Source organism: Callospermophilus lateralis, chromosome 4 (assembly GCF_048772815.1).
Source record: "Callospermophilus lateralis isolate mCalLat2 chromosome 4, mCalLat2.hap1, whole genome shotgun sequence".
Taxonomy (NCBI): Eukaryota; Metazoa; Chordata; class Mammalia; order Rodentia; family Sciuridae; genus Callospermophilus; species Callospermophilus lateralis.
Window position 1 is genome coordinate 95,885,561 of NC_135308.1, and position 27,072 is coordinate 95,912,632.

At 38.6% G+C, this 27,072-nt stretch overlaps 1 protein-coding gene across 1 annotated transcript in view; it reads right to left on the reverse strand.

The window, feature by feature from the left end:
* Tmtc1 (transmembrane O-mannosyltransferase targeting cadherins 1) overlaps positions 1-27,072 on the reverse strand; it is a 254,420-nt gene that overhangs the window by 15,597 nt on the left and 211,751 nt on the right. The window contains exon 13 of the mRNA XM_076854245.1: positions 11,659-11,767. Within this exon, the coding sequence (XP_076710360.1) occupies positions 11,659-11,767 (109 nt within the window). The remainder of the gene's footprint in view (positions 1-11,658; positions 11,768-27,072) is intronic.

Sequence of the window (27,072 nt, forward strand, 5' to 3'; positions counted from 1 at the left end):
CATTCACTTATCCATCCATTCAACATAGGTTAGCTACAATCTCAGTAATTAAGAATTGGGCCCTTGGTACTTGAGTACAATGGATGAGCATCCTGTCCCTATTATTTACCCCTGTGAGACTTTACTCTCTCTCTCTGCATTAAATGTAAAACAGGAATAACAATAGAACCTCTCTCACAGGGTTGTGAAAATTAAATGGGTCAAAACATGTGAAACACTCAGAACAATGTGTACTACATATTCAGCCCTTTGTTTACATGTAGTTATTATTCTTAGTCTGATCACTAGAAGTTTTACTAGTGCTGGCTGGTTTTTCCACTTACAGGGTTAGGAGATAGATGCCTAGAGATGATGACAATATAGTAGTTCTACTCAAAGACCAATGAACTAACAAACACAATGCAATGTGATCAGTTGACTAATGAGATAAGCACAAGATGCTCTTGAGTTTGGGTACCCTAGAGTTGTTACTGCAGCCATATCAGACATCACAACCATTTCCAAGAGGCATCTTAGCCAACGATTACAAGTTCCTGTGCAAATAACTCTGTATGAGAAATCATGAACTAACTCAGGTGTATTTCCTTTCAATTTTTCTTAATCACCTTCTAGTACAGAAGTCAAGGAACACTTAATATCTTACTTAGCAGCAAACAGAGAAAAATACTCCAGATAATCCAAACTGAAAATCTTGATTTGCCTATTTTACTATTTGATCGGTGTTAGGGTTTGAAACCGCCATCTTTGTTTTTAAAGGATCATATTTTCAATCTTACATGACAATTTTACAGGATGCAGTAACACGATAAAATACAAATTTCACAACTAATGATTAAAACTAGAATGGATAAGATTTGCAGCAAACAACAACAAAAAAGTGAGAGCACAGATTAGAATTGGCAAGAACATTAATGGACACAAGTTTCCCACGATTTTAAACCAAAGGGTACTCGGAGATTAAAATTCTTAGCTAAAGTCTCATAGCTACCTGGCGACAGAGCATAGAATCTAGGTTCTAAGTGGACATACAAGGAATTGGTGACCCCTGAATAAAAGCAGGATTTCTGGAAATAAACCAGGATGGCTCAAAACTAATTGCTCAAAAGTTACACTTTTGGATATTCATCCATCCATGCATCTGTCACCTCAATAGGTACTTGGAGAGCACTATTCATGTGCTATAAACAAGTAGAAACACCACAGGGTACCACACAGACACATCCCCATCCTCATAGACAAGCGAGGGAGATTCACAACAAGGAGGCATCACAGCTAAGCTTGTCAGTGTCAGGAAGGAGAAGCACAAGGTGCTGGTGAAGCAGCCAGGAGAGGCACCCAGACCTGGAATTAGAAGGACTGGACACCTGTCATACCTGAGGGTCCTTGTTACCATTCACTTCAGCAGCTATGGAACATAAAGATGTGCCTGAAAAAAAATCTGCTTCTATTAGATCTTCAAAACATCTCTACAACCAAACCAGGTTAGTTGGAATGTGTTTCTACTGAAAAGAATAAAATTGATGTCCTCACAGTCTCCCTGGCTCAAGTCAAATACAACAGTAAACAGCAGTTTTCAAGTGTAATTAGTTTTGCCTGATTTAATTTTACTGCCCCCCTTTCCTACTGCCTCAAAATAGGCAGAGAATACATTTTCATCTAAAACTTCTCTATTGTTTTAGGGTGTATAACTGAGTTTCTAGTAGAAAAATAATTTTCAAAGTCCAAAGGAGTAATGGGATTTAACAGACCATGTGTGTCAAGAGCAAGTAATCACATCCCTGTGCCCTCGGTGGCCCCCAACAGTCGTGTTGAGGCTCTATGAAAAATGTCTTCAATATTTGTCTTTCTTTTCCTTTCATAAGGAATGATTAACTCCACTTAAGAAAAGAACAAAGGGAAAACACCACTATAGGAGGAAAAAAATACCTTACAGGTGCTTAAAACGAGTTTTCTTTTTCCTGGAAGGAGGACACATTCATCTTGAGTAGTGGTATTATTTAATCCTTGAAGCTCAATTTCAAGCCCTCACTTTCATTTACCTCATCTGGCTAGAAGCCCTGAATCATGCCTGATGGTTCCTGGTTTCTACAGACTTGAAAGTTCCAAAGGAAAGGAAAATAAGCTATTCACAGGACAACTTTAATTAAAAATATAAGTGATTCAGAGAATGTTCCTGACAGGTAACAGTGGGTACTGTGCACCTGGGCCCCCAACCAAACATAGCATGAAGTCAGCCTTCCATGGCACAAACCTGGTCAACATCCCCACTTTGAACATGCTATAATTACCTAAGATGGCATGTGTTTTACCAAGAGGAAGGGAAAGTAGGAAGCAGAGGTTCTGAAAAAGAACTCCTAACTGTAATTAACTCTTTTGGGCCAAGTGATAAATCTGTAACATCTTCTTTATAGTTCAGATTGCAGCAACCAGCAGACAGACATTGACTTATGGCTTAATGTAGCAACTCTCAAGCTTCTTGATTTTAAGACCTTTGCAGCTCTAAAAATTACTAGCAGACCAAAGAGCTTTTGTTTATGTGGACTACGTATATCAATATTAATCATATTAAAAAAGAAGCTGAGAATTAAAAAAAAGAATTATTAGCTTATTTAAAATAATAACAAACAGCATTTACATGAAGTTTTTTTATATTTACTATTTATAATTTTACTATTTATAATAATAAAGATTACTAATATTTATTAATTTATATTTTCAAAAATCTCCTTAATGTTTGACTTAGTAGAAGAGATCTTATTCTCATATCTGATTTTGTGTCAATCAATGACTTTTATATGGGTTTTGTTGTTGAGGGTGGTGAAGTATGTGAGGAAAACCTGGCTTCACATAGGTATTTATATGGTAGGGGACAGTATTTAAATAGCTTTTCCATTCTTGCAGATATGTCATATAGCAACAAAAATACTAGAGTACTCATGAGGGATGGTGAGTGAAATAGCCACCAGGAAAACTGCACAGACCTTTTTAGATCTCTTTTTGGAGCAGCTGGCTTAATGGATGCCCCAGAGCAATATGCACTTACTGTTTGCAAGGTGAGGAGTCAGGCATCCCAGAGTGGCAAAGGACCAATAGAAAAAAAGAGGTTTCCCTAGGGCCCCAACATCATGGCTAGACTGCTTTCTAGAAGTACTTCTGGTCTAACCCATGATGTAAAGTCACAGAGCCAGGAGGCCCCTTCCCATTTAGCCAAATGAGGACTTATAATTATGAACCTGAGAAGCTAAGGACCAATGGATCTTTAAACTCATGTGAATGGCTTTGCCAAAAACTATTCAAGAAACAGGGATTCCAAAGATAAAGCAGAGACAAATGCTTTCTCACTCTCTTGTTTTTATTTTCTTTACAAAATTGTTCCTCTACCCCTAAGTCATCAACAAGGATATTTATGAGAAACATTCTATCAATATTTAGTGTCTAACTATCTTTCACATCTGACTGAAATGAATCAACTCATTTGGCTGTCCACCAAGGAAATTTAGATATTTTCTAATCCTGGATTTTCTCATTCCTAGCAGAGTGTGATCGACACTACTCTGTGATAATTTAAGTAAAAGAAAAACAACCACTCTACAGAGCAAATTCCAAGAGCAAGCAAAGAAAATATAAGCCCAAGAGAAAACATTAACAGTGAGCACCTACAGGAGCAATGCATTCCTGAGCCCAGGAAAAGAGAGGAAAACCCACATTTACATACAATCACACCTTCCTGCTTCCAGAGGCTTTTCTTATAGTCATTTTGCCCCCATTCTTTACACTTCCCTAGAAAGGAAAAGTTCACTGTTGCAAAAAAAGAAGAAAGGAAAAAATAACCTAAATAGTCAACCATTAGCATGTTATTATGGTCTATTCCTTCTGGCCAGGAAGGTTTTCCTTTTATTTTTACTTAGCTGATATATCTCAGGTCTTCAGGTTTCAGATTAGATGTCCCCTTTCCATCAGCCCTGTGCCTCTTTCTCACATTAGGTTATTTAAAAACTTAAGTCCCAAGTTTTCAATTCTGTGAACATAACAAAGATTCAAACATTATTTCAAAGTGACCATAAGTGATATACTTATTGCTTGATTTTTTTTTTAAATTGGTGATCCATCTGGGATGATGGGATACAAGGGGTATAGATTCTTGCAGGTACTTGTCCTCTGCATATTTTCTGATTTGTGTTTACTGTTGGGGAGGGGTCATAATTCCTCTCTTAAGGGTAGCCTTCCCTCCTAGATCCTATGCTCCCTGAAAGTAAGGCACAGACTTCGCTACTTCAAATCTATAGTGCTTAGTGGTATGTAGGTGCTCAATACATATGTGTTGGATGATGAAGTCAACACATTTTTACATCCAGATCCAGTTCCAAGTTGACTCAGCCACATAAGGAAGTGGTCTGCATGGCTGCATCCACCAAGAAGATGGAATCTGTTGAAGGAGAGAAACGGAACCTCTTTTTTGACATACAGTTCTAACTCATATTTTATTGTTCCGATTTTCTTTCCACTCTGAGATGAAGTTGCATCCCAAAATACATGAAAGAAAAATATTTTAAGTGTTACCATTTTAATTAACTGAGTTTTTCAACAGGCTATAAACCTGGGGCTAGTAATAGTTTACAATGGGTTGGAGTCATAAACAATGTTAATTTTATTTCCTTTACTGCTAGTGTACTGCAAAGCTGTATAATCTATGGTAAGAGTAGGGTGGTTAAAAGTGACGGAGGGCTTGTAAATATTTACAATTGGGTCTGCAACACTGGAGTGCAGCCAGCGCTGAATGTTAATGGAGAACCAGAAGAAAATGACAAGCCAGAGACCACCCTGGAGTCAGATCCAAGAGTTTATCTGCTGTCCTCTGATTTCTTGATGTCTTTGCTGCAGCAGTCACAGAGGGCATTAACTTCTGGAAGCCTCGTGTATCTGACTTGTAGGGTGTCTCACCCTCCCTGGTTTCTGGATCACATCTCCTTTCCCTTTCCACCCGCCCTCTGCATCCATCTCCATTAACCATGGCCCATTACACAGTCTAGTCATGGGACCCCAGAGCCATGCTGGCAAGAACTCCAGAGACCAGATTTCAGGCCTGGTCCTGCACGAACTATTCCTATGACTGTGGGCAGACACCTGGTTCTGTGTGCCTTACATTTTTATCTATAAAATGAGAAGGTCTCCCCTATACTCCTCTTCATTTCCCCCTCTTCAAAATTACTTATAAAATAGGGTTTCATTTACTTGACGTCCTAAAACTATCTTCCTAGCCCTAATCCCTTTCTGTGTCATTTTCATTTAAATGTTCCAATGACATTCGAGACATAAAGGTTGTACACTGCTGGTGGAAGGGGAAATTGGTACCACCCTCTTGGAAAGCAATTTACTAACATGTCAAGAGTCATGAAATATGTGTATATTTTTTGGTATGAAAATTCTACTTCTAGGAACATATCATTAGGAAATGATTCAAAATATTGTTTTCAAAAAGTCCCTAGAAAGGAAAAGTTTATTGTTGCAAAAAAAAGAAGGAAAAAATAACCTAAATACTCAACAATTAGCATGTTATTATGTAAACTACAGTCCCTGCTTTTGAATTAGTAAATAACCATTAAAATGGTAATTATAAAGGGCCATACTGCACTATGAAAAAGTGAATAATATTATGCATAATTTTATAAGACCCAAAATATATGAAATATAAGTAGAAAAACAACATAAATATATTAAAAAGATTTGCATGATATAAAAAATGATATTTGTTGTTTTTAGATATTTTATTAAGGGTAAAAGGAATATTTTATTTTTTTCTGATTTTTCACACTTTTGTGTCTATATGAGTTGTGTAGCTGGGGAAAAAGAGAAAACTGATCACATTTCCTTCCAAAAGTCTTGTTTTCCTCTGACCTCCCATGGCTAAAAGTGGCCATAAGTCCTTTAGATGCTCTGCTCTGGAGTTCTCAATGATCCTTTCATTTTCTTTCAACTTGCACAGGCTGATAGTCCCCCTTTATAAAATGGTCTATCCATTCCCTCACCACCTAAAACAAGGCTCTTAGTTACTCATACCAGAATGCAATTTTAAGCTTCTTCCAAATTAACCCTACGTATTTTCACAAGGTTTTCGGCCTTCTATGTCTGAAACTCCCTCTTCAAACACTTAGCTTTGCTTTCTATTTCCTATCAATTTCAGGCCTGGGGTGCATCATGGGCCTTAATACGCTTTAACCATGCAATGTCTTTCCAACTTATTAACCTAATTTTCAGATCTCCCCTTCTCCAATCATCTACTTTGCCCAAATAGATTTACTTTCTATGTTTAGGTTCAAAGAGAGCAAGGAATACAATATGTAGTTCCAGACAAATCCTAGGTGGGCTTATTACATGAATGGTCTCACTGGCACAGAGGAGGAGGAAGAGTGTCAGTACATAGCGTGTTTGCAACAGGAGCAACAAATACACCTTGCTTCCTTTTTTGATGGAATCACAATCTGGCATCAGGGCAAGGATTTCAGCAGGTGTCTGACAAAGTGTTTTTGAAACATCCTTGAAGAGAAGACTGAGAGAAGTGAGCTAGATGATAATATAAATCAATAAGTTAACCCAATGTTGAAGAAGTCTACCCAAGGATTCCGGGGTAAGAGGGAGGCCAACCTGAAGAGAAGGTTCTACAGGTTGGCTATCTGGCTTTCCATCCGCTATCGAGCTCTGCAACAATTTTTTAAAAAAACTAGAGACATAATAAAAAATTAGAAGCTATTCTTATCAAATTTTACAATTGAAATACCTGGGAAGGGTAGACAATATGTTGAAAGGCAGGGAAAAAAAAGTGCTATAGAATCAGAAACTTCAGGATGATGTAAAGAACTTGAAATTAAATTCAGATAAAGAATTCAAAATCCTTTCACATACATTGTGAAATCTTGCCTGCAAAATGGGTGACTTCATTTCAGTGATCATTTTAGCATTAGATTGGTCCACAACCATATAAAGCATGGGCCGTGCATGTGGACAGAGGGTGGCACTGGAAGATGACGGGCTCAGTGAGGGTTGACCCAGGTTTGTGAGTATTGCTTCCATATTCTCTAGGTATCTGAAATGTTGGGAGGCTGTTAAATAAAGTGGTGTCACACTACCAAGAAATGATTCCTTTGCTACCAAAGAATGTTAAGCCAGGTGGATCTTCCTTAGCAGTTTCTCTGTGCCTTGCTTGTATATCTGAAGCATTCCTCCATGACTAAAGAATCCAAAACATGAAGAGGAGATGGTGCAAGTTGGAGAGGGGGAGGCCACCCTGAATTAGACCCAACAGCTGCTCCATCTCTTTCATGTTAAAATCAATTGCCTAAAGGGGCAGAAGAAAGAACCCTTCAATCATTCAATGAGATTCCTAGATCTCACAGCGTTTTATATCCACATCTAGAGTAGGAAAGACTGCCAAAAGATATGACCTTTTTATGTAAGAAAAGAGCCTGGTCTTAGTCATAATTTGTTTTTCTTAATGATTGTTCACAGCTTCCATTACGTGAAATGCAATAACTTACATCAATTTGCCATCGCAGTTCACAAAAATGAAATTTATCAAGAAATCAATTTTAACCAGCCATCTGGCACTTTTTAAACAAAGCTGAGGAAAAAGGATATATGTTGACCTATTCAAAATTCCACTTGAAAACTGCTTTTGCTTTTATTTAATGAAAAACAAACAAACAAACAAACAAAAAAACAAAATCTAAGCAACTTCTATCCGATATAATATTTGTTAAAAGTAAGAATGAATATAAAGACCCTGAAGGATGGGATAAAATCAATTTTGGGGTCACTAAATATCAGAATCATCTTTAAAATAGTAACTTTCCATGAACTCAGAATTCATTAATTTAGAGAAGGAATACAATAGAAACTTGGGAAGTTTATTAAGGCAAATTATTTTTCACGTATTAATACTTTATTTGTATGGAAATAATTATACTAATCACGGTGTTAACAGTTATTAACTAATTAAATTATTCATTAAAATATCCATTAGCACTAAGTTGATATTCAAGAAGATAATCTTAAATATTCCTAAAATGTTAGAGCATTAGATACATGAATATAACTCAGAATATATCAATTTTCAGACTTGGAAACTGAGGCCCAGAGAGGTAACAGACTCTGCCCAACCCCATGCTGTTGGTTACTGTGAGGTGAAAAAGGAAAATGCTATTAAACGCTGTCAAAATCACACCACAGGTAACTGAATCTCAAAGTAAGTTAAGTCAAGAGATGCTGTGTGAAAGCCTGCATCACTACGTTAAGCCCTAAGAAGAAACAGGAGTAGAAAAAAAATCACTAGTTTTCTTAAGCTCTCAGTGTGAAGAAGATAAACCTAAAACACTGAAAGTCAATATAAGGCTGAAATTTAAATGCAAGATATTAATTCAAAAAATAACAATACACAATTAGTTGTTATGGATTCCCATAAATGGAAACCTTTGGAAAGATAAATCACCATAAAATGTGGAGGAAATGTAAGTTGAACTGATTTTGAAAAATGGGTTGATGTGATTCTGCAATCTGTATATGGGGTAAAAATGGGAGTTCATATCCCACTTGAATCAAAGTGTGAAATATGATATATCAAGAACTATGTAATGTTTTGAACAACCAACAATAAAAATTAATTTAAAAAAAAAAGAAAAGAAAAATGGGGAGGGTTTAGAAGAACAGAAAGAAATAATACCAGTGGCTCAGAGGATCACCAGTTCAAAGCCAGCCTCAGCAATAGCAAGGTGCTAAGCAACTCAGTGAGACTCTGTCTCTAAATAAAATACAAAATAGGGCTGGGGATGTGTCTCAGGGATGGGATGTCCCTGAGTTCAATCCTTGGTACCAAGAAAACAAACAAACAAACAACAAAATAACTTGTTGTATTGTCACTGGTATGGTAAAGTGATATCAATCAACATAAAGGTAATTAATGGAATATTACCCAGCAATAAAAGAGAATAAAATCATGGCATTTGTAGGTAGATGAAAGGAGTTAGAGAAGATAATGCTAAGTGAAGTTAGACAATCCCAAAAAATCAAATGCCGAATGTTTTCTTTGGTATAAGGAGGCTGATTCATAGTGGGATAGGGAGAGGGAGCATGGAAGGAATAGATGAACTCTAGATAGGGCAGAGGGGTTGGAGGGGAAGGGAGGGGGCATGGGGTTATAAATGATGGTGCAACGTGATGATCATTATTATCCAAAGTACAGGTATGACGACATGAATTGGTATGAATTGTGTATACAACCAGAGATATGAAAAATTGTGCTCTGTGGGTGTAATAACAATTGTAATGCATTCCACTGTCACATATGAATAAAAAAAGAGCAATTAAATGTTTATCTGCCCTGATAAGCTGGGGAAAAAATGAACTGGGAACTGTTAATATAATGCTTGATTTATTTAGTTATACCTCATTATTCCACAAAGAAAAGGAAGCTTTAAAAAATATACAACATATACTGAATAAAATAAATGGTTTTTAAAATGACAAACCCAAGAGTAAAAATGCACACAGAGTAAAGCAGACTATGCAGTCTAGAAGGTTGTCAGCTGGAAGTGAGTCGAGGAGTGGGGAGAGGGGAGAGTGAACCCTTTCTAGCAGTTTCAGGGTTTTTCATGCCCTGGTTTCAAAATAAAACAAACCAACCAACCCTTGTAATGTATGAGAAGTTCAGCCTTCTTTAATGCTAAAACATGAGACAATTTGTCCTTCGAGTGCTCATAAAGAAGTCACTGAAATATAATTATGTCCAAAAAAAAAAAAAAGTCACTGAAAGATGTCTTGGGTGATGGCCTATGGTTATAATGGATAATTTCTCATGGCCGTGTTTCACACTGGCTCTCGGGGTCAGACAGGATCATCATGCTGAGACACAATTCCATTATAACACTGTGGCCTACATGCCCAGCTCCACTTGCTGTATAAGAGTAAAATTCAGAACATGTACCATAGTAGAGACAAAAATCTACTGGTCACATACAGTGTGACAGACATGGGAATACTGTCATGAATAAAATGGCAATTCTCATAAAGACCACGAACATGCAAATGTATGTTAGATGGTGATAAATACTATGGGAAAGTAAAGCAGGAAAAAATGACAGAGAATATCCGGGCAGTGGAAAGTTGCTATTTACTTACAAGAGTTATCACAGAAGATACCTTTGACATGGTAACACATGCACAAAAACTGACATGATGTGAAGAAAGAAACTCTGAGCCTTCTGGGAGAGAAATGTGGCAGGCAGAGAGAACAGTTTCTGTAAGGGTCCCCAGAGAGAAGCTTGTCATGCTTGAGCAAGACCACTGGCCAGAGAGAGGCAGGATGAGGATCTTAGGAAAATAAAGGGGCCAGAAACCAACCTCAGATCGAAAATATTCTTAAGAAAAACTGAATTTGTAGTGATTTTTTTTTTTGGTAGGGGGTGGTTACTGGAAATTGAAGTCAAGAGTGCTTAACCACTGAGCCACATCTTCAGACCTTCTTATTTTTTATTTAAGTTCCTTAGGGCTTTGCTAAGTTGCTGAGGCTGGCTTTGAACTTGTGATCCTCCTGCTTCAGCCTCTGGAGCCCCCGAGATTGGTGTGCACCACTGCACCTGGCTTGTACTGATTTTTTTATTCCCTAAACAGTACAGTATAACAACTATTTGCATATCATTGGCATTGTATTAGGTAATACAACTAATCTAGAGATGTGTATGGGTTAATATGCAAATACTATAACATTGCATATTAAGTACTTGAGCATCCACAGAGTTGGGTATCTAAGGGGGATAATGAGGATGACTTATTAAAGCAAGAAAACTACTTTCATAATTTCCATCACTTAACTACTCATAGAATGTCCTAATTTTGCTTCTTGGTGGAACTTATGAGTTTTTTAAAAATGCAAATTGCACCCTAAGTAACTGCCTCATCAAAGTAATTTCGTATGTTTAAGCCGAATGAATGCTGCAAGGCATCTAGCAAAGATGTTGTGCATGATTTTAAAGACAATCTGGCGATTGTGTGACAGCATAATCCACTGTCTATCAAGGGCACCTCCAAGTGTCAACAAAATTATTTCATCAATTTAGAGAGGTTGACGTCTCTCCACTTTTCCATAGCAAGGGGTCATGTGTCCAGAATTCTGAAAAGTGGTATCAAATCACTTTGAGAAGTGAAGAGGAGATTCAACACAAACCTGTTTTATGCCATGAGAAATTTCTCTTAGAATGCCATCAAACCTGCTATCTCCTAACAGGTATTGAGACACAGGGTCTTCAAGATTGTCATTAATTTGTTCCCTATTGAGTTCAGAGACCTCAATCCATTGTCAATTCCCCAGAAAAATATGACAAGTAAACAGCAATAAAAACAGCAAGTCCCAAAGTGACAGAAAACATATTAATGGTCAGTAAGACACCACCTTTGTCTAAAGGTCACTACACTGTGGAGAAAATATTAGAATGAGAAAACTAGGCTTCTCATATCTGTCAGGAAGAAAAGTGACATAGAGAGATTAGGTGTCCAATGTAAGTTTACCAACCATTAGTCAAATCATTTGTACAAATATTTATGTAACATTAATTTATACACTTAACAGTCACATTTAAAAAATACGGTGTGAAATTAAATGGAAACAATTACCTGCTCAGCCAATAATGAAGCTAAGCTTGAATATGCATCTGCAAACTCTGGGCCATATTTAATGGAATCCTTCAGAAGAGTGATAGCTTCTTCTTTCTTCTCCTGGGACCTATAGACAATAAGTGGGGCAGGGGCATCTTTTATTAATACTTTGCTTGAATCCTCTGATTAGACTTTAAAATCTCATTTCCTTTTAGCAAAGATTGCTCATTCATTCTGGATTTTATGGCAAATGAATCAAACTTGGCTGTCTCAAGGTGCTAACAGCTTCTTTCTGTCTCTGGATTCTCCTTTGGAAAGTGATATAAAGATGCAGGTTATTCACTCATTTTTCTACCTTCTACAATGCACTTTTGGGGATTTTTCGTAATAGTTTTATGAGTTGGTGAACAAGAAATGCTGACTCTCAGAAGAGCAATTTTGGGGCCATTACTTAGGTGGCATGGGAAACAGTTTACCATGATGTGGAAGATGGTATGGGCGCCTGTTTCTGGCTGCACCACTTCTAGCTGTGTTCCTAACAGTAGCTGAGCCCCCCACCAGGGACAAGCCAGGCCAGACTGCCAGTGTTAATCTTTGGTTTTATATCTAAGGGAAGAAAAGTTTCACATATGAAATTATAAAATTAGAAAATACTGTGACCACTGATCAGCAAATAATAATGAGCTATTTTATCATATTTTTATTGAAAATGGGGACTGATTCAGAAATATGTACTGTAACTTCAGCAGAACTCCGCCACCAGTTATCAAAGGCCATGAGAGTGACTCCTGCTATAACCCCCTACAGGTTCAGTCTCTGTAGGATGAAGTTATGTAGTGGGAAGTTGTTACCGTTTGGAAGCGAGGTGTCCCTGGAAAGCTTACATGTAAGACAATGCAAGAAGGTTTGGAGGAAAAATGATGGAGTCACATACAGACTTAATCTAATCAGTGAATTAATCTCCCGATGGAATTGAGTGGTAACTGAAGGCAGGTGGGGTGTCGCTGGAGGAAGTAGGGCACTGGGGACATGGCTTTGGGGATATATTGATATCTGGCAAGTGGAGACCTCTTGCATTCTCTGCTTCCTGATCATCATGTGAACTGGTTCCCTCTGCCACACTCTTCTGCCATGATGTTCTGCTTCACCTCGAGCCCTGAGGAATCAAGTCTGCTGTCTATGAATTGAGACCTCTGAAACTATGAGCCCCGAAATAAACTTTTCCTCCTCTATAATTGTTCTGGTTGGGTCCTTTTAGTCACAGCAGTGAAGAAAACTGACTAAAACAGAAGCTAATACTGACTCATGTGTATGAGTTCTTCAGCTGCCAGAGCAGCTTGCAACAAGTTGATTTCACCTGGACGGGAGCTTCCTATGACAGACGGAGGGTGCGGGGGCTGGGGGATTCATGATTCCAATACAGACCTTGGATTTATGGGTTCAGTTTAGTAAACATTTACCATTGTCTGTTATATGCCAGGCACTTAGCTATTTCCCAAGGGAGGTGGTTTTCCATACTATATCTACTTCTTGGGATCTAGCTAACTCCTAATAGGATTCTCTGATGCACGGTCCTATCTTTGAAAACAAGTTGTTCAACACCTGTGTCCTTAAGTGACTGGTCCTTGGAATGTGGCTTTAAAATTGCAGGATTATAATAAATCTGTATTACATCTTTCTTAAAGCTTTCTTGTTGATTCATCCAGTCAATAAAAATTTCAAAAGTGTCTTTACGTCTATGGAAGCCATTAGGATTACATATATTCAGGTTTCTATTCTAAACTATACCTTGAAGTAATTCTTCCATTTGCTCACTTTTTTTAAATGCAAATGTATGTTTTAATCCTGGGAATTTGACTATTGATTTTATGGTTAGCAGAACTCTTTCTCTGAGGATTTCATAAATCTTTATAAACATTAATTTGGAAATCATCCTAAAATCCAAAGGAAGATGCAGATTTAGGAGATGAAGGCTGAAATTAAGTCTCACAAGGCATTATTTAGTCAGATACTCTTTAAAATAAGAAGAGGGAAAAAAATAACCACTAAAATGATAGTAAAGATTTAATGGTTTTCATTTGTCATAACTTATATCAGTTAAAATGGAAACTGAGACTTTTTACAAATGAACTCAGCAAGATTAATTACCACTTAACATGGTCTATGAATGCAAATACTTGAGGTTGTCCATTAACATTCATGTGACACAATGGAAAAGTTATCATCACAGTTATTCACAGGAACTCAGATTTCTTTGTGAAAAATGGTATCTCTAAAATTCCTTAAGGAACTTGTTGCTTTCAAGAAAAATGTTTCATCCTGTGATCAGCTCAGTGATGAGAGTTTTATAAGATGCAAAGACTCCGGCAGAGAGGACTCTTCCTCTTGGCTCTGTACTTTTGGATGATTCTGGTTTGTCTGGGAACTTTTGAGAATCACTAGACACCAAGGGTCAGATTATCAGATGTCACATGCCACTTGGACAGATACTTTGCAATGCTTTTTAAAGAAAGTCCAAACATTTCATAAGTAGTAGTTTTGTTTTTGTTTCTACAAGGGAGACAAATTGAGAGGATATTTCTTCTACAGTCCTGTTGCTCACCATTTGGTGGGAACTTGTATCATAGGTGTGGTTTTGGCTTAAAAATTCACAGCAGTTAATTTGTCCAAATAGAACTTTACAACATGATTACCATGTGAAATTAAACTTGATTTCAAACTGTTTCAGATTTTAGTAGCATTCTTTTTTCATATGCACCTTGTAGCACATGTTCCTCTGATAGTTATCCCCTATTTAAACACAGGGGAGAGATTCCTATAGTACTCTCAGACTGCTGCCATCAACAGTGCACCTTACTCTGTCTGCTTGTTAACACCTCAGTTCACACTTTTATTTTACACATTTGCTTCTAGTTACTCTTTCTTCTCTTTGTACTACATGCAGACAATTAAAAGAAAGTTTTCTATGAGCACTGCTTTCAACATTGTAGAAATCTTCATTAATGCTCAATTGCCTACGGATAGACTCAATCAAAACTCTCTACAATCTGGTTCTGACCGACATTCCACAAATATCCTGGGACCCACTATTCCAACCAGACTGGGTGGATTTTGGCATATCTTCTTATTGAACCTAAGAGATCACCTGCTCCATTGATTCTTTATCTTCACAGTAACTTAAAGTCGCCTGGGTGTGCTTTAAACAGACCTTCATGTTCTGAGGAAGCCCTCCATAGGAATATGATCACCATCCACATTTGAGTATTATGAATATACCAACCTCCCTCATTTATAGTGATGAAAGTGAGACTCCGAGAGCCTCAATGAACGTCTGTCCCAAGCAAAGAGGAAGGACCTGCCCCAGGTCTTGTGCCTCTCTGCCTGGTGTCCTTACCATCGCACTTCACAGAGGGCCTTTCCCTCCTCCCCACTTAACTTCTGGTTCCCAGTGAAGCCTTCCCTGACTTGCCTGGCTCAAAGCACTGTCCTCTCATCAAAGATCCTAAGCCCATAACATGATTAGAAAAAAGAAATAAAGAAGGTCTGTGTATGTGTATCTATCCACACAGGTCAAGTATTTTTAAATCTGAAAACCTGAAATCCAAAATGCTCCAAAATCATAAGCTTTTTGATTTTCAGATGTTTGGACAAGAGATTCTTAACTCGTAAAGCCTATGCAAGTATTTAAAAAATCCTAAGAACTAGAAAACCTAATGTACTTCTTCTGGTCCCAAGCATTTGGACAAGGGATACTCAACCTATATCTTTATCAATTCTATATCTATGTCTATCTATATCTATACATATATATTACCTTTCTTATACACACACACACACACATACACACACACACACACACACACACACATATATATATATTTAACGGAGACACATACACACACATATATATAGTCAGTACTTTCCAGGCTCTGAAGCAGCTTATGTACCCTGATTGCACAGCAGTTAAAAGCACAAGCTCAAAGACCAGGTCTGGGCTCTGACTCTACTTCTACCATTTACCAGTTTAGGCAAATTGTCTGACTTCTCTGTGTCTCAGGTACACAGTAGATACTATATCTATTTTGGCTTTTTTGTTAAGTGCTTAACCACTGTTGGCTTTTATTAGTTCAATTAATGTTTCTAAAATCACCCACTGAAAACTAGATCCTCCCCCTTTTTTGTTGTTTAGAAAAAATTTAGGTTAAATATCAGAGTAACTTTTCTTTTTGTACTTACTAGCACAACCCGGGATGTGCTAGTACACCTAAATCTTGGGTGTCTATCAAGTGGAAGGTGACACCAGTAACAGAATCATTCCCCCTGGCAGGCTTACTCTAAGGCAAATGTCGAGGTAAGCAGGCCTACACAGAATTCAGAATCCACTTAGCTGCCACATGGGCCACAGAAAGGAGCAGATCAGCATTTTGCAGGGTGATGATCACAGATGAATGCTCAGGCAAGAAAGAACCAAGGCATTTGGGATCTCCTCCTTAGCTGGCAAGGAAGTTTTTCATAAAAGGAAGATTTAGACAGTTATTTCCATGGAAAAAGGAGGTGGGCATCACAGGAGAGGCAGAAAATTTCAAATAGTGTGAACTTGCTTAATAATGGGAATTACCAATATATACTTGAATGGTACAGATCACCCCGGGGCCAGCATTAGACAGTACTGAAATTTCCCAATGTGTTCATTTTGACTCTATAAGAAATAATTTAGGAAACTCAACAGCCTATTATCAGTATAAGTCTTATCTATATGAGACTACTTCCTTAGCCATTTGAAATGAATTGACCGGTCAATCCAAAAGAGGAAAAAATATTAAAATAACATTTTTGTCTAAACTAACCAAGCATGTGATATAGGTTACCATGTCTACACGTGTTTTCTCAGAATTCTTTAGAAAACCACCTGAATTAATCAGGTCATAATTTGTGAACAAGTAGATAAAATCAAACCTCAGTACACACCCTGGGCAACTAGCCACGGACACACTTTGAGTATGGAGTCACGAAAAGAACACTGTGAATTCCTTTGGGAATTCATGTGACACGAAGGCCTTTCTGAGCTTCTGTTAGGGGGTTCCACTGGCATGGATGAAACTATTAATGTCCCCTTTAGGTAAGATAATAGGTAAGAGGTAGCCTATCTCTTTTGCCCCTCTGTCTCTATTGCTCCTCAGCATATCCTGAACTTCTTTGTCTGCCAAATGCAGTCACTGGTTGATAAATGGTGATTATCCATGACCTAAAATATTTGATCTGCACTTCTCTCTTAGATTGATACTGCTAGAAGTTTAGTGCTTAAACTTCCTAGGTGTTGCCAGGCATGGTGGCACATGCCTGTAATCCCAGTGGCTTGGGAGGCTGAGGCAGGAGGATCTTGAGTTCAAAGCCAGACTCAGCAATGGTGAGACGCTAAGCAAGAGTGAGACCCTGTCTCTAAATAAAATACAAAACAGGGCAGGAGATGTGGCTCAGTGGTTGAGAGCCCCTCAGTCCAATCCCTAGTACCCACCCCTACCCCTGTTAAAAAAAAAAAAAATTCTAGGTGTTTAGTAAAATGCAGAATCTCGGGTCTTCTAAGATGTAGTGAATCTTAGGTGGGGCCCTGGAATCATTATTCTTAGCTCCTCAGGCAATTCTGTTGAAGATGGTCTTTAAGAACATGGCTGCCCTGACTTGTATGTGAGATTCACCTATCAATACAATGCTAAATATAACAGGATGCTGAAAGCTAAAGAGGGAGAAAGAAACCCATGGGACCACCTGAGCCGAAGGAAAAGATAGCTGTGGCCTGCTGAACTGCCCGCCAAGAAACACTTCTACCTGCCAAGGGAGGTGAGGAGGCTGGATGGGGGCAGGTGGGGAGCTCTGCAATTGGAAGAGGCATTTTCCTTTCCTAGGAGCTCAATTGTGAATGTACACTGTGGATACACGTCCTCTATCCTCTTATCCATGTAAGCATCATAACGGAAATAAAAACCTTCTAATATTTTGCTGCAAAACTCAGCTCTTTTTAAGTTTCCCAGAGGAACTTCCAAAAGGCTAAAATTCCCGAGAATGGGTTCCTGGGACCCATAACATTTTCGTCATTGATTTCATGAAAGAAACATTAAGCAGAAATTAGATCCTGTTCAAAACGTGCAAATTTTGACATTAAACATTTGTAGTTTCACAGGGAATTTTCCCTTTGGTTATACAGCAGTGAAACTGTTTTTCCTGTGAATTAAGTAAAAACATTTGCCTCCTCTTACTTTCCTGGCTCTATCTCAATGACAGAGATTTAGCAAAAGCAAATAAGGCTTTGCCACATTTTCTTTCAGTAATTAAGGACCTGTTAGGTTTGTCAATTCAGAAAACTTTTTGGATTCCTGTCTAGAATCTTATGACACATTCATTTAAACTGAAAGCAGATGCTTGCTTTAAAAAAAGTATTGACATTTGGGGAGAATTGAGGAAATGCCAGTAACAGAAATAAATGGATTTGGCGATCCACTTGGCAGCAATAAAATTTCTCATTAACCACAGTGTGAACTTGGAGCACTGGGCAGCCTCTTATTTACTATTCCTTTGTTGGGGTATTTTGTTGTTGTGTTATTGGATCCAGAAATGATATCTCTCACAAATGAAAAAGCTTATGATTTTCTTTTTCTTTCTTTCTTTTCTTGGCAGACAGATTTTACTAGCTCTTCCAAAGAATTGAATTGTGAAAGTCAAGTTGTAAATGTCTGACTGAGATGATCTTTTTAAAGCACACATTTTCCATGGCCCTAGTGTCTTTCCTATTCATAAAGAGAAGAAAACAGGGTATACTCTGTGTAGCTTTAGGTTCAGGTCTACTGAACACATCCTGGGCAGTTCAGTGGATACACAGCACCTAGCTTACTGGGTCACCCTAGTTTTTCTGCTGGGTTTTTCCACAGATGTGAACACACAGTGGTCTGGAGAACTCATTCATGGTATGGGACAGTGAGGAGTAAAAAAGAATTTCTTTCCAATTCAAAATCATACTCATTATAGCTAAAATTCAGGGAGCAGATTACTACTCCCTGGCTCCTGGCCCCTCAAACTGGAAGCTGAGGAGTGAATAGATAGAAAATTCTGGCCCATCTAGTCATACAGCAGCAGAAATGGGCCTGGGCTCACAAAAGACCTCACAATGGCTGGCACAGAGAGGGTCCCAGGAATGCTAGTCCTGATTCTTCTTTACTCCTTTGGAACCTCTCTTGACATCTTCATTGTCCACTCTGCACCCGAGCCACAAGACACCTGACCACCGTGGCTTTGTTCATGCACATGTGGAGTTAGTTCTGTGCCACAGGGGCACAGAGGTGGGCTGGAAAAAAACAGCCCCAAACCAGTGTCACTCCTGAGCTCAAAATTAGTCCCAAGACAGCATCACTTCCAGGTACAAAACTAGTTCTAAGTCAGCATTATTTTTAAGTACACACAAATCAATCCGCTAAACCCAGGAAGAGATTGGAAGAATCCATAAAAACAATGCTCCCTGGTTGGGACCTGAAAGAGAAGGCAGTTGAGAAAATCCTAGTTTAGCCAGAATCATTTGCCCCTTAGCTGAAGGGATGCTTTGATGATATGGCTCAATGCACGTCCTGGGTTTCAGGCTCAGGCTGACTGCCTCACCAGCGGATGACTTGGATTAGATGTTTCATCCCTAGGAGCCTCTGTGGTGGAGTTTGTGAAGTGTGCATATTAATCTATCACCCCAAGTCATTGTGAGGGAGGAATAAACAACACGGGTGGTGTGATTCACAGAGGAGGATGCAGTAAATGTGAGCTCCCCACTCACCAGCCAGATTCCCACCCGCAATTTCAACCAGAAGCTTCACTGACTGATTTCTCAACAAAGGCAGGATGCTGTTACAATACAAGCCCTGCCTCTGAAGAGAAATGGACTTTCAAGTTCTCTGGTTGTCTTTTATTTACACTTCAGTCAGGAGACTAGAAACCTGTATTCCTCAGTAAAGCCACAGTACTGCAGCTAGAGAGCTCTGTGGGATCACCTGGTCCTCTCATCTTAAAAGAGAAGGAATCTGAGACTCAAAGAAGTTGACGACTGCCTAAAACTGTTAAACTGCACGGGTAACAAATGCTTTATGTAACCGACTCATTGTTAATTTTCTACCATGAAGCTGAGCTTCCAATCGGAAAAGAGAAATTATGTCCCTGCGTTAAAAATAATTAAGACTAGCTAAGCCTTACTTCATGTTTGGTGGGGGTTAGGTCCTATGTTAACTGCATTACAATACTTGGTAATCCCGAAGGACGTGGTTACTGGTATTATCTCCAGTATACACGTGAATAATCAGAGGAAATGCAAGATAAAATTGTTTCCCAAGGTCATACATGAATATGCAGCGGAGCTAAGATTCAAACTCACCAACTTCTATCAGCTGCTAGTCCTGAAAGGGAACACAGGGGACAGGAGAGCACACTGGGGCCAGGAAGGCAGCAGCATGCTGTGAGAGAGAGCACAAGATGCAGAAGTCCCACCTCACAGCTTAGAGGCTTCTGACCCTCTCCTAGCCAATTCCTGTGTGTAATAGGAGAGTGACAGTGTCTGTCCTCCAACTGACCCAGATGAACAAGTTCCTGAGGCATGAGGAAGTCCTGTGTCACTGTCAGGTACTGTCAGGTGCTATGTCACTGTCAGGTACTGTTGTTCCTTTCACTTGGAGGAGGGTAGCAGAAAGGTGAGGGCAGAGAGCTCTGCCATGCTTACTGCCAGATAAGTGATGTGGCCTGAGAGCGTGAGGCGGGGGCACTGGGCTGTCTGCAGAAGGCAGAGAGGGGAGGGAGGCTGGCAGATTTGAAAAGGAGTGTCCAAGAATGGAGGTCCACGGGGCAAGCTTCACCTGCCCACGTGCTTCCTGGGACAGACCCTGCGGGCACAGGCAGGTGTGTACTCAACCTGAGGAAACACAGACGGAGCACATTCCTCTCTGGGCCCTTCTGGCTTCTCTTCCTGGCCTACATAGAGCATTTTTAGACTTGAAAGTCCTTTGATCATCTCCAACAACCTATATACCAAATTTAGCTCCTGTGTAAGGGCAAAGTGGATCTCCTACTGGGTTTAAGATAAATAGTTGAGGTGCCTGAAATTCTAAAGTTAAGACATTGTGTGCAGAAAGAAATTTCTAATAATTATCCACAATGACTCTTATATGTTAATTGAATGATTCCTTCTTTAACATATATCTCAAGTAATTCTGCAGCACAGGAGCTTAAATAAAGGGGACTAGATTACAAACGAATCCGGGAAAGATTAGGTGAGCAGAGGAGCAGGGAAAAAGAGTTTCAGGACACGGGAGAAAACTCTTATAATTGACAAAGTAGTCTGGCCTGTTTAATTATCTTCTGCTAGAAATATTCATGTACAGAAAGAAAATGACATTCCAATTCCTTGAAAAGAATGTAAACAAAACCGGGGGGTTCCTTAGAGCTTGCTTTCACCCACAGTACTTCCTGTGTAGCTCTGTCCTCATGCAGCAGGGTTTATGGCAGCCATCAGAGAAAAAAAAGATTGAGGAAAGAATACTTTCCTTGCAAACCATTCATGGATTTAAAACTACTCAGCCTTAATTCATTAGTAATCGGGGTATGAATGAGTATAGGTGTGGGGGAAAGAGACAAAAAGTATTTTAACTATTAGCAATCTGTTTATATAAAAATAACTTTCAAATCATGGAGATGTAGGAAAACATCAAATTCATTTGGACAGGAACTAATTATAAAATAATAAAAATGTAAATGAAACTACATTTAAAGAAGTCTAACTTTATGGCCTTGGTAACTGTCTTAGTAAATGTAGTTTGGTGGGTTGAGTATTTCTCACACGGTGACAAGCGGTCCATGCAGCTGGTGTCTGGGTTTACACAGATGTGACAAGAGCAGAAAATGCAAAGGACAGTGGTAGGATTACAGAAAGTTCTGAATGCTAAGATGCTTGGACTATGTGAGCACATGCAATGGACATAAAATGAATTTCTCAGGGGTCTCAAAGTTTATAGGAACGATGGGAAAAGAGTAGACGTTAGATACAGAAGAACAAAATAGTGCACTATAATATAAGCAATGAAAAAAAAAAGAGCTTCAAAAGAGAAGGAGGCCAACAGTGTCAGATTCTTCACTTCAGAGGAAGTAGGGCAGAAGAGCTGGAGAGCAGCCCCACCTGAGAGCTGTGTGAACAGGTGGGGAGAAAGGAGAAGTACCGAGTGCGAACAGCGCCTCTTGCTAATTTGATCTGAGTTCAGGGAATAACTTAAGGAAGTAGCTCCTCTAAGGAGGGTTTCCCAGGGCAGCCTGGGGAACGAGGAAGTTTGTGGAATGGGGAGAATTTGGACCTAAGAGAGAGCCCATGATAATGGTGGAGGGAGGAGAGAAAAAGAGAAAGAAAACACGTGGATTTTACAGCAATAACTACTAATGGCTGAAATAAAGAAGGTAAATGGCACCATCTGTTAATAAGGACATGGAGCAAATGGGTCTCTCACTCTGTCCCATGGAATGAAAATGTAACAAGTACTTTGGAGAACTGTTTAGCAACTTCTTAAAATATGAAAGAAGTATCTACCCACAATTCTACTCCTGTGTATTTACCCCCACCAAAATGAAAGTATACAGAATGGGGCACTAATATTCAAAACAGTTTCACTCCTAACAACCAACACCAAAAATAAACCAAGAATCCACCCACAGGAATATAATGCTCAAATTACAGCATATGAATACAGTGGAATGCTACTCAGCAAAAAACATGGAACAAAATAAATAAGACTCAGAAATTACACTATATGAAAGAATACAGAGATGTCAATAGTACATATTAAACACTCACTTATGGAAGAAGTTCAAAAATAGACTGAATTAATTTATGGTGGAAGAAGAAAATCAGAATAACCATTGCCTTGGAGGAGAGAAAATTTACTGGAAAGAGATTTGAAGGTCTCTTGGTGGTAGAAATTACCCATGTTATTTGCGGTAATTGTAAAACTTCGTCCCGATCACTTAAGACATGTATGCTTTATTCTCTGCTAAGTATGTCTTGATTAAAAAAAAAAAAAAAAAAACCCACAAAGACACAGGTATAAACACTAGCCTCATTAGGGGTAAGGTGATTCTATCCAACAATAGAGCAAATGCAGAAGGAGTCTATGGACATGCAAATATTTTAAGATAGGGAGAAGAGAAGCTGTAATAATTCTCAGCCCAAGTGAAGGGATGATGTCACCTTCTGTGTGTATGTGCACAGGACACTGAAGAAGGGAACAAGGGACAAAGCAATAGGGAAACAGGAGCTTTCGTAAAAGAACACAGGGGATAAGTATCTAATAGCTCTTAACTGCCATCCTGTTTTTGATTTTGGATTTTTTCCCATGATGCTCTCTTCAGAGTTTTGGGAGGATCCTGTGTTTTTCTCCTCCTACACGTGACAGACTGGATGATGATCTGAGGCATGCTTTCCACAGAAGTAAACACCACTTCTTGGGCAAGGCGACGATAGTGGCAAAAAATTGTCTTACACATTTACCAGGGTTTGTGGTCTCCAAAGCTCAACCCTAACTAACAAATCTTACTCAGTAACTGGGCAAAAAGGGGGACTAAAAAAATATTTTTTAAAGTTTCATATCCTGAAGGCAGTGATCATGAGGAAAAAATAATAAACAAAACATTGAGCAATACTGGTTTAGGGAAAACAAAATACAGACAACGGGGTACTTTAGGTCACCCTGGTCAAGCCAGTTAATGATAATCAAGGTGTGAAAGAGGCATGTCACACATTCTTAAAATATATCAGATGTATCAGAGATGGGATTATAAATTGTGAACATAAAAATCAGAGAACAGAAACGTGGTGGCACATGCCTGTAATCCCAGTGGCTCGGGAGGCTGAGGCAGGAGGATGTTGAGTTCAAAGCCGGCCTCAGCAATGGCGAGATGCTAAGCAAGAGTGAAACCCTGTCTCTAAATAAAATACAAAATAGGGCAGGAGATGTGGCTTAGCGGTTGAGTGCCCTCGAGTTCAATCCCCCGGTATCCCTTCTCCTAAAAAAAAAAAAAAAAAAAAAAAAAAAATCAGAGAACAGAGATTCTAAGGACAGTATGGAATAGGATTGAGAAAATAAGAGGAGAATAATACCACAGAAGGTAAAGAAGACAACTGAGCATAGAGAAGAGCTAGGAGGTGATAGGTTACAATTACAACCCCTTTGAAGCAGTAAGGAAAGAGTGGGGGAAAGAGAGGGTGAGCAGAGGTAAGGGGTCCAGGTCAAAGAAGAATGTTTCAGAATTCAGGTACTAGAGAACCAAAAGATCTGCATGGTTAGAAAGTGGCAGGGCCATGTTGGCGAATGACCACTGTGGAATAGAAATGAAGTGTGTTGGAGAGAAGGAAGCAGAAGAACTGGGTGATCACCAGAATTACTGAACTAATGAAAGATGGTAGTGTAGGTTGGCAAGTGCCAGTCACTACCCTGGAGCTCCAGAGCCTGACAGTCTAGAAGAATGTACAAAATAGTGCTGATTGGTAGTGCTGAGGACAGAGGTGGTGAACTGAGCTTTAAAAAGCTGCGAGACGGGGGCTGGGGTTGTGGCTCAGTGGTAAAGCACTTGCCTAGCACATGTGAAGCTCTGGGCTCAATTCTCAGCATTGTATAAAAACTAAATAAAGATATCTTGTCCATCTACAACTAAAAATATATTTTTAAAAAAAGCTGCAAGATGGAGACAAGACAGGTATGAGACCGACAGAGATGAGGGGAAGAAAAGTGTAGTGAGTTGGGGAAGTAACCTGAGGACTACCAGGTCACCATGGGTGACTTGCAGCACTTGCCACTTCCACAGGTGATGTTCTCAGGTGGCAGTAAGGGCTTTGTAAAGCATTCTTTACCCATTGAACTGGTATTTTGCGCACTCTGGAGCTGCAGTTAAAAAGTGGAGGACAGAATTATCTTAAATGTATAAAATTTTGTTTCATGGAAGAAAAAAAAAAAGGTTGTGTGGCTAATAGCAACAAGGTGAGGAAGCATATCCCAAACATTCAAATTTATTATAAAGATAATAGTATCCTTGTTTTTGGGTCTTAGACTTCTTTAGAAGTTCCATTTTCTTCAGGAACAGTGTAAAAATGTATGTTGTCATCAAATTCATTTACATAGTTCAATTATTGGATATTCTATTATGTTTTTCCCTCTTAGTTTTGATTAACAGGTTTATTCTAACACCCCTATCCTTGAATGTGAATGGCAGGTAGTGGTGGTAACGGGGAGGTATGACCTGATTCTTTAACAAGTTCTTTTAATCTTCTGCTTTAGTAACAAACACAAGCAACTATTTAATCACTCACAGGAATATTTTCCTATATCTCTAATTTAAATATTCTATTACATTCTCTTGAGCCATCAGGGACTTCTGCTCTGTTCATCTATAAAGTTTTCATGCTAATCTTACAAATTATTTTCTTTTCTCTTGCCTTCCCCCACCCGTCCTCCTCCTCCTCCTCCTTCCTCTTTTTGGATGTTTTAGGTTCTAAGCAAAGCCAACAATAATTAATAGAAATTAAGAATGCTGGCACGGAAAGCTGGTCCTTATCAATCTCTCATGCTGTAAATGTGCTTCACAGAATCATAATAGGTTAGCTTCCAAGTCCCATGAAAAGGCATGAAAGAGGCCAAATATATTTGGATAACACTCAGTAAAGTCTACTGCTGTGAAAAGCTGTCTGTCATATAATTCCAAGAATTCAAATGAGTTGCTGCAATATTGCCAGGATTCTCTGACAGAATCACATCTTATTTAGACCTTCTGGCCTGAACAAAGTCTCATATTTCTCTCAAAGTCAAGATTATTAAATGTCTATACTGTTCAATATAATAGCTACTGACCATATGTTGCTGTTGCACATTTAAAATACAGCTAGCCTGAGATAGACAGCTAAGCTGAGACAGACTATAAGTGTAAAACAGATACTAGGTTTCAAAGACTTAGTATAAAGAAGAATGCATTAATATTTTAAATTTTATGATAAATTTAAAATTTTTAAAAATATTAACTACATGATAAAATCATAACTGGGGTTAAATAAAATGCATTATTAAACTTTCTTTTACTTTTTTATGCTTTAAAATATGGCTTCTTAGGAATTTTAAATTGCTTGCTTGACTCCTTGTATTTTTACTGGGCTGCTCTAGGCTCTCTGCAGTTTAGAGCTGGGCCACAAGGAGGCACTAAAGTATGGTGCTTAAGGTCAGGGGTACCTGGTCAGACAGACCCAAGTTCCATTCTTTTGCCTTGTGGAGGAGGAACCTTGTCACATGATCTTCCAATCTTAAGATCCTTGTTTATAAAACAAGAATAATGACACTGCTTTCCTCCTACAGCAAATCTAAGCTGATTATATCTATAGAGATAACTTAGGTTTTTAGAATGAGCATTAACTTCTGGATTATTAAAAAGAAAAGATACAGTTCTAAAAAGTGAATTGTAATAACTCCAACATTATCTCAAGAGACAAAGAGGGCATAAATCTTAAATAGTAAAACAGATCATGTCACACCACATTTAGAATATTCTTATTCTTTTCTTGCTTTTGACCCATTGCCATGGGTTCAGAAATATATTAAGGTACGTAGAAGTAAAGTTCGGAGCTATCTAAATGTAGATTAGCCCTGCTGTTTTCTGGGTCACCTTTCTCTGTCACTTGGCAATGCAATTTCAGCATCATAAACCAACTTTACTATTTCCTTAGGAAAGACACAGTTAGGCAACTGCATGCCATTAAATAGTTTAATATTGTGTAGTTTGGGGTCATAGAACTATTTGAGAAGTACAAGGAATAGGAAGCAAACAGGAATCCAAGGAGAGGGATTCAATCCTAGGTTGGCCACAGCCTACATAAAGGTCTTGAGAGTTTTTTAGAGTCCTGGTTTTTTCACCTGTAAAATAGGGATAAGGATGATAATACCATGTAGAATGAAGGTAATATGTAAATATTAGCTATGAACATTATTTGAATCCACTGAGATTAATCTCAGCCTCTGGGATGGCTGGTGTGCACCTGTGCGCCTGGCCTGATTTGTTTTTATTTTTAAAGGGAGCTTCCTGGTAGCAGTGATTTTTTTTTTCTTTTTTTCCTGCTGCAGTTGTACCTCTCTTCTTTCTTAGTTGGTTTTCATCATTCTCAGTTTTTGTCCAACTTTGACTATGTCAACTAATTTGAAAAACAAAGTTTATTAATTTATTGTTGATCTATATTTTATTTCTTTCACTTTATTTGATAGCATTCTCTTGATTTTGTGTTCCAATAGATGGATAAAGCCATTCTTTTTTTTGTGGCAGGGGAGGTATCGGCGATTGAACTCAGGGGCACTCAACCACTGAGCCACATCCCTAGCCCGATTTTATATTTTATTT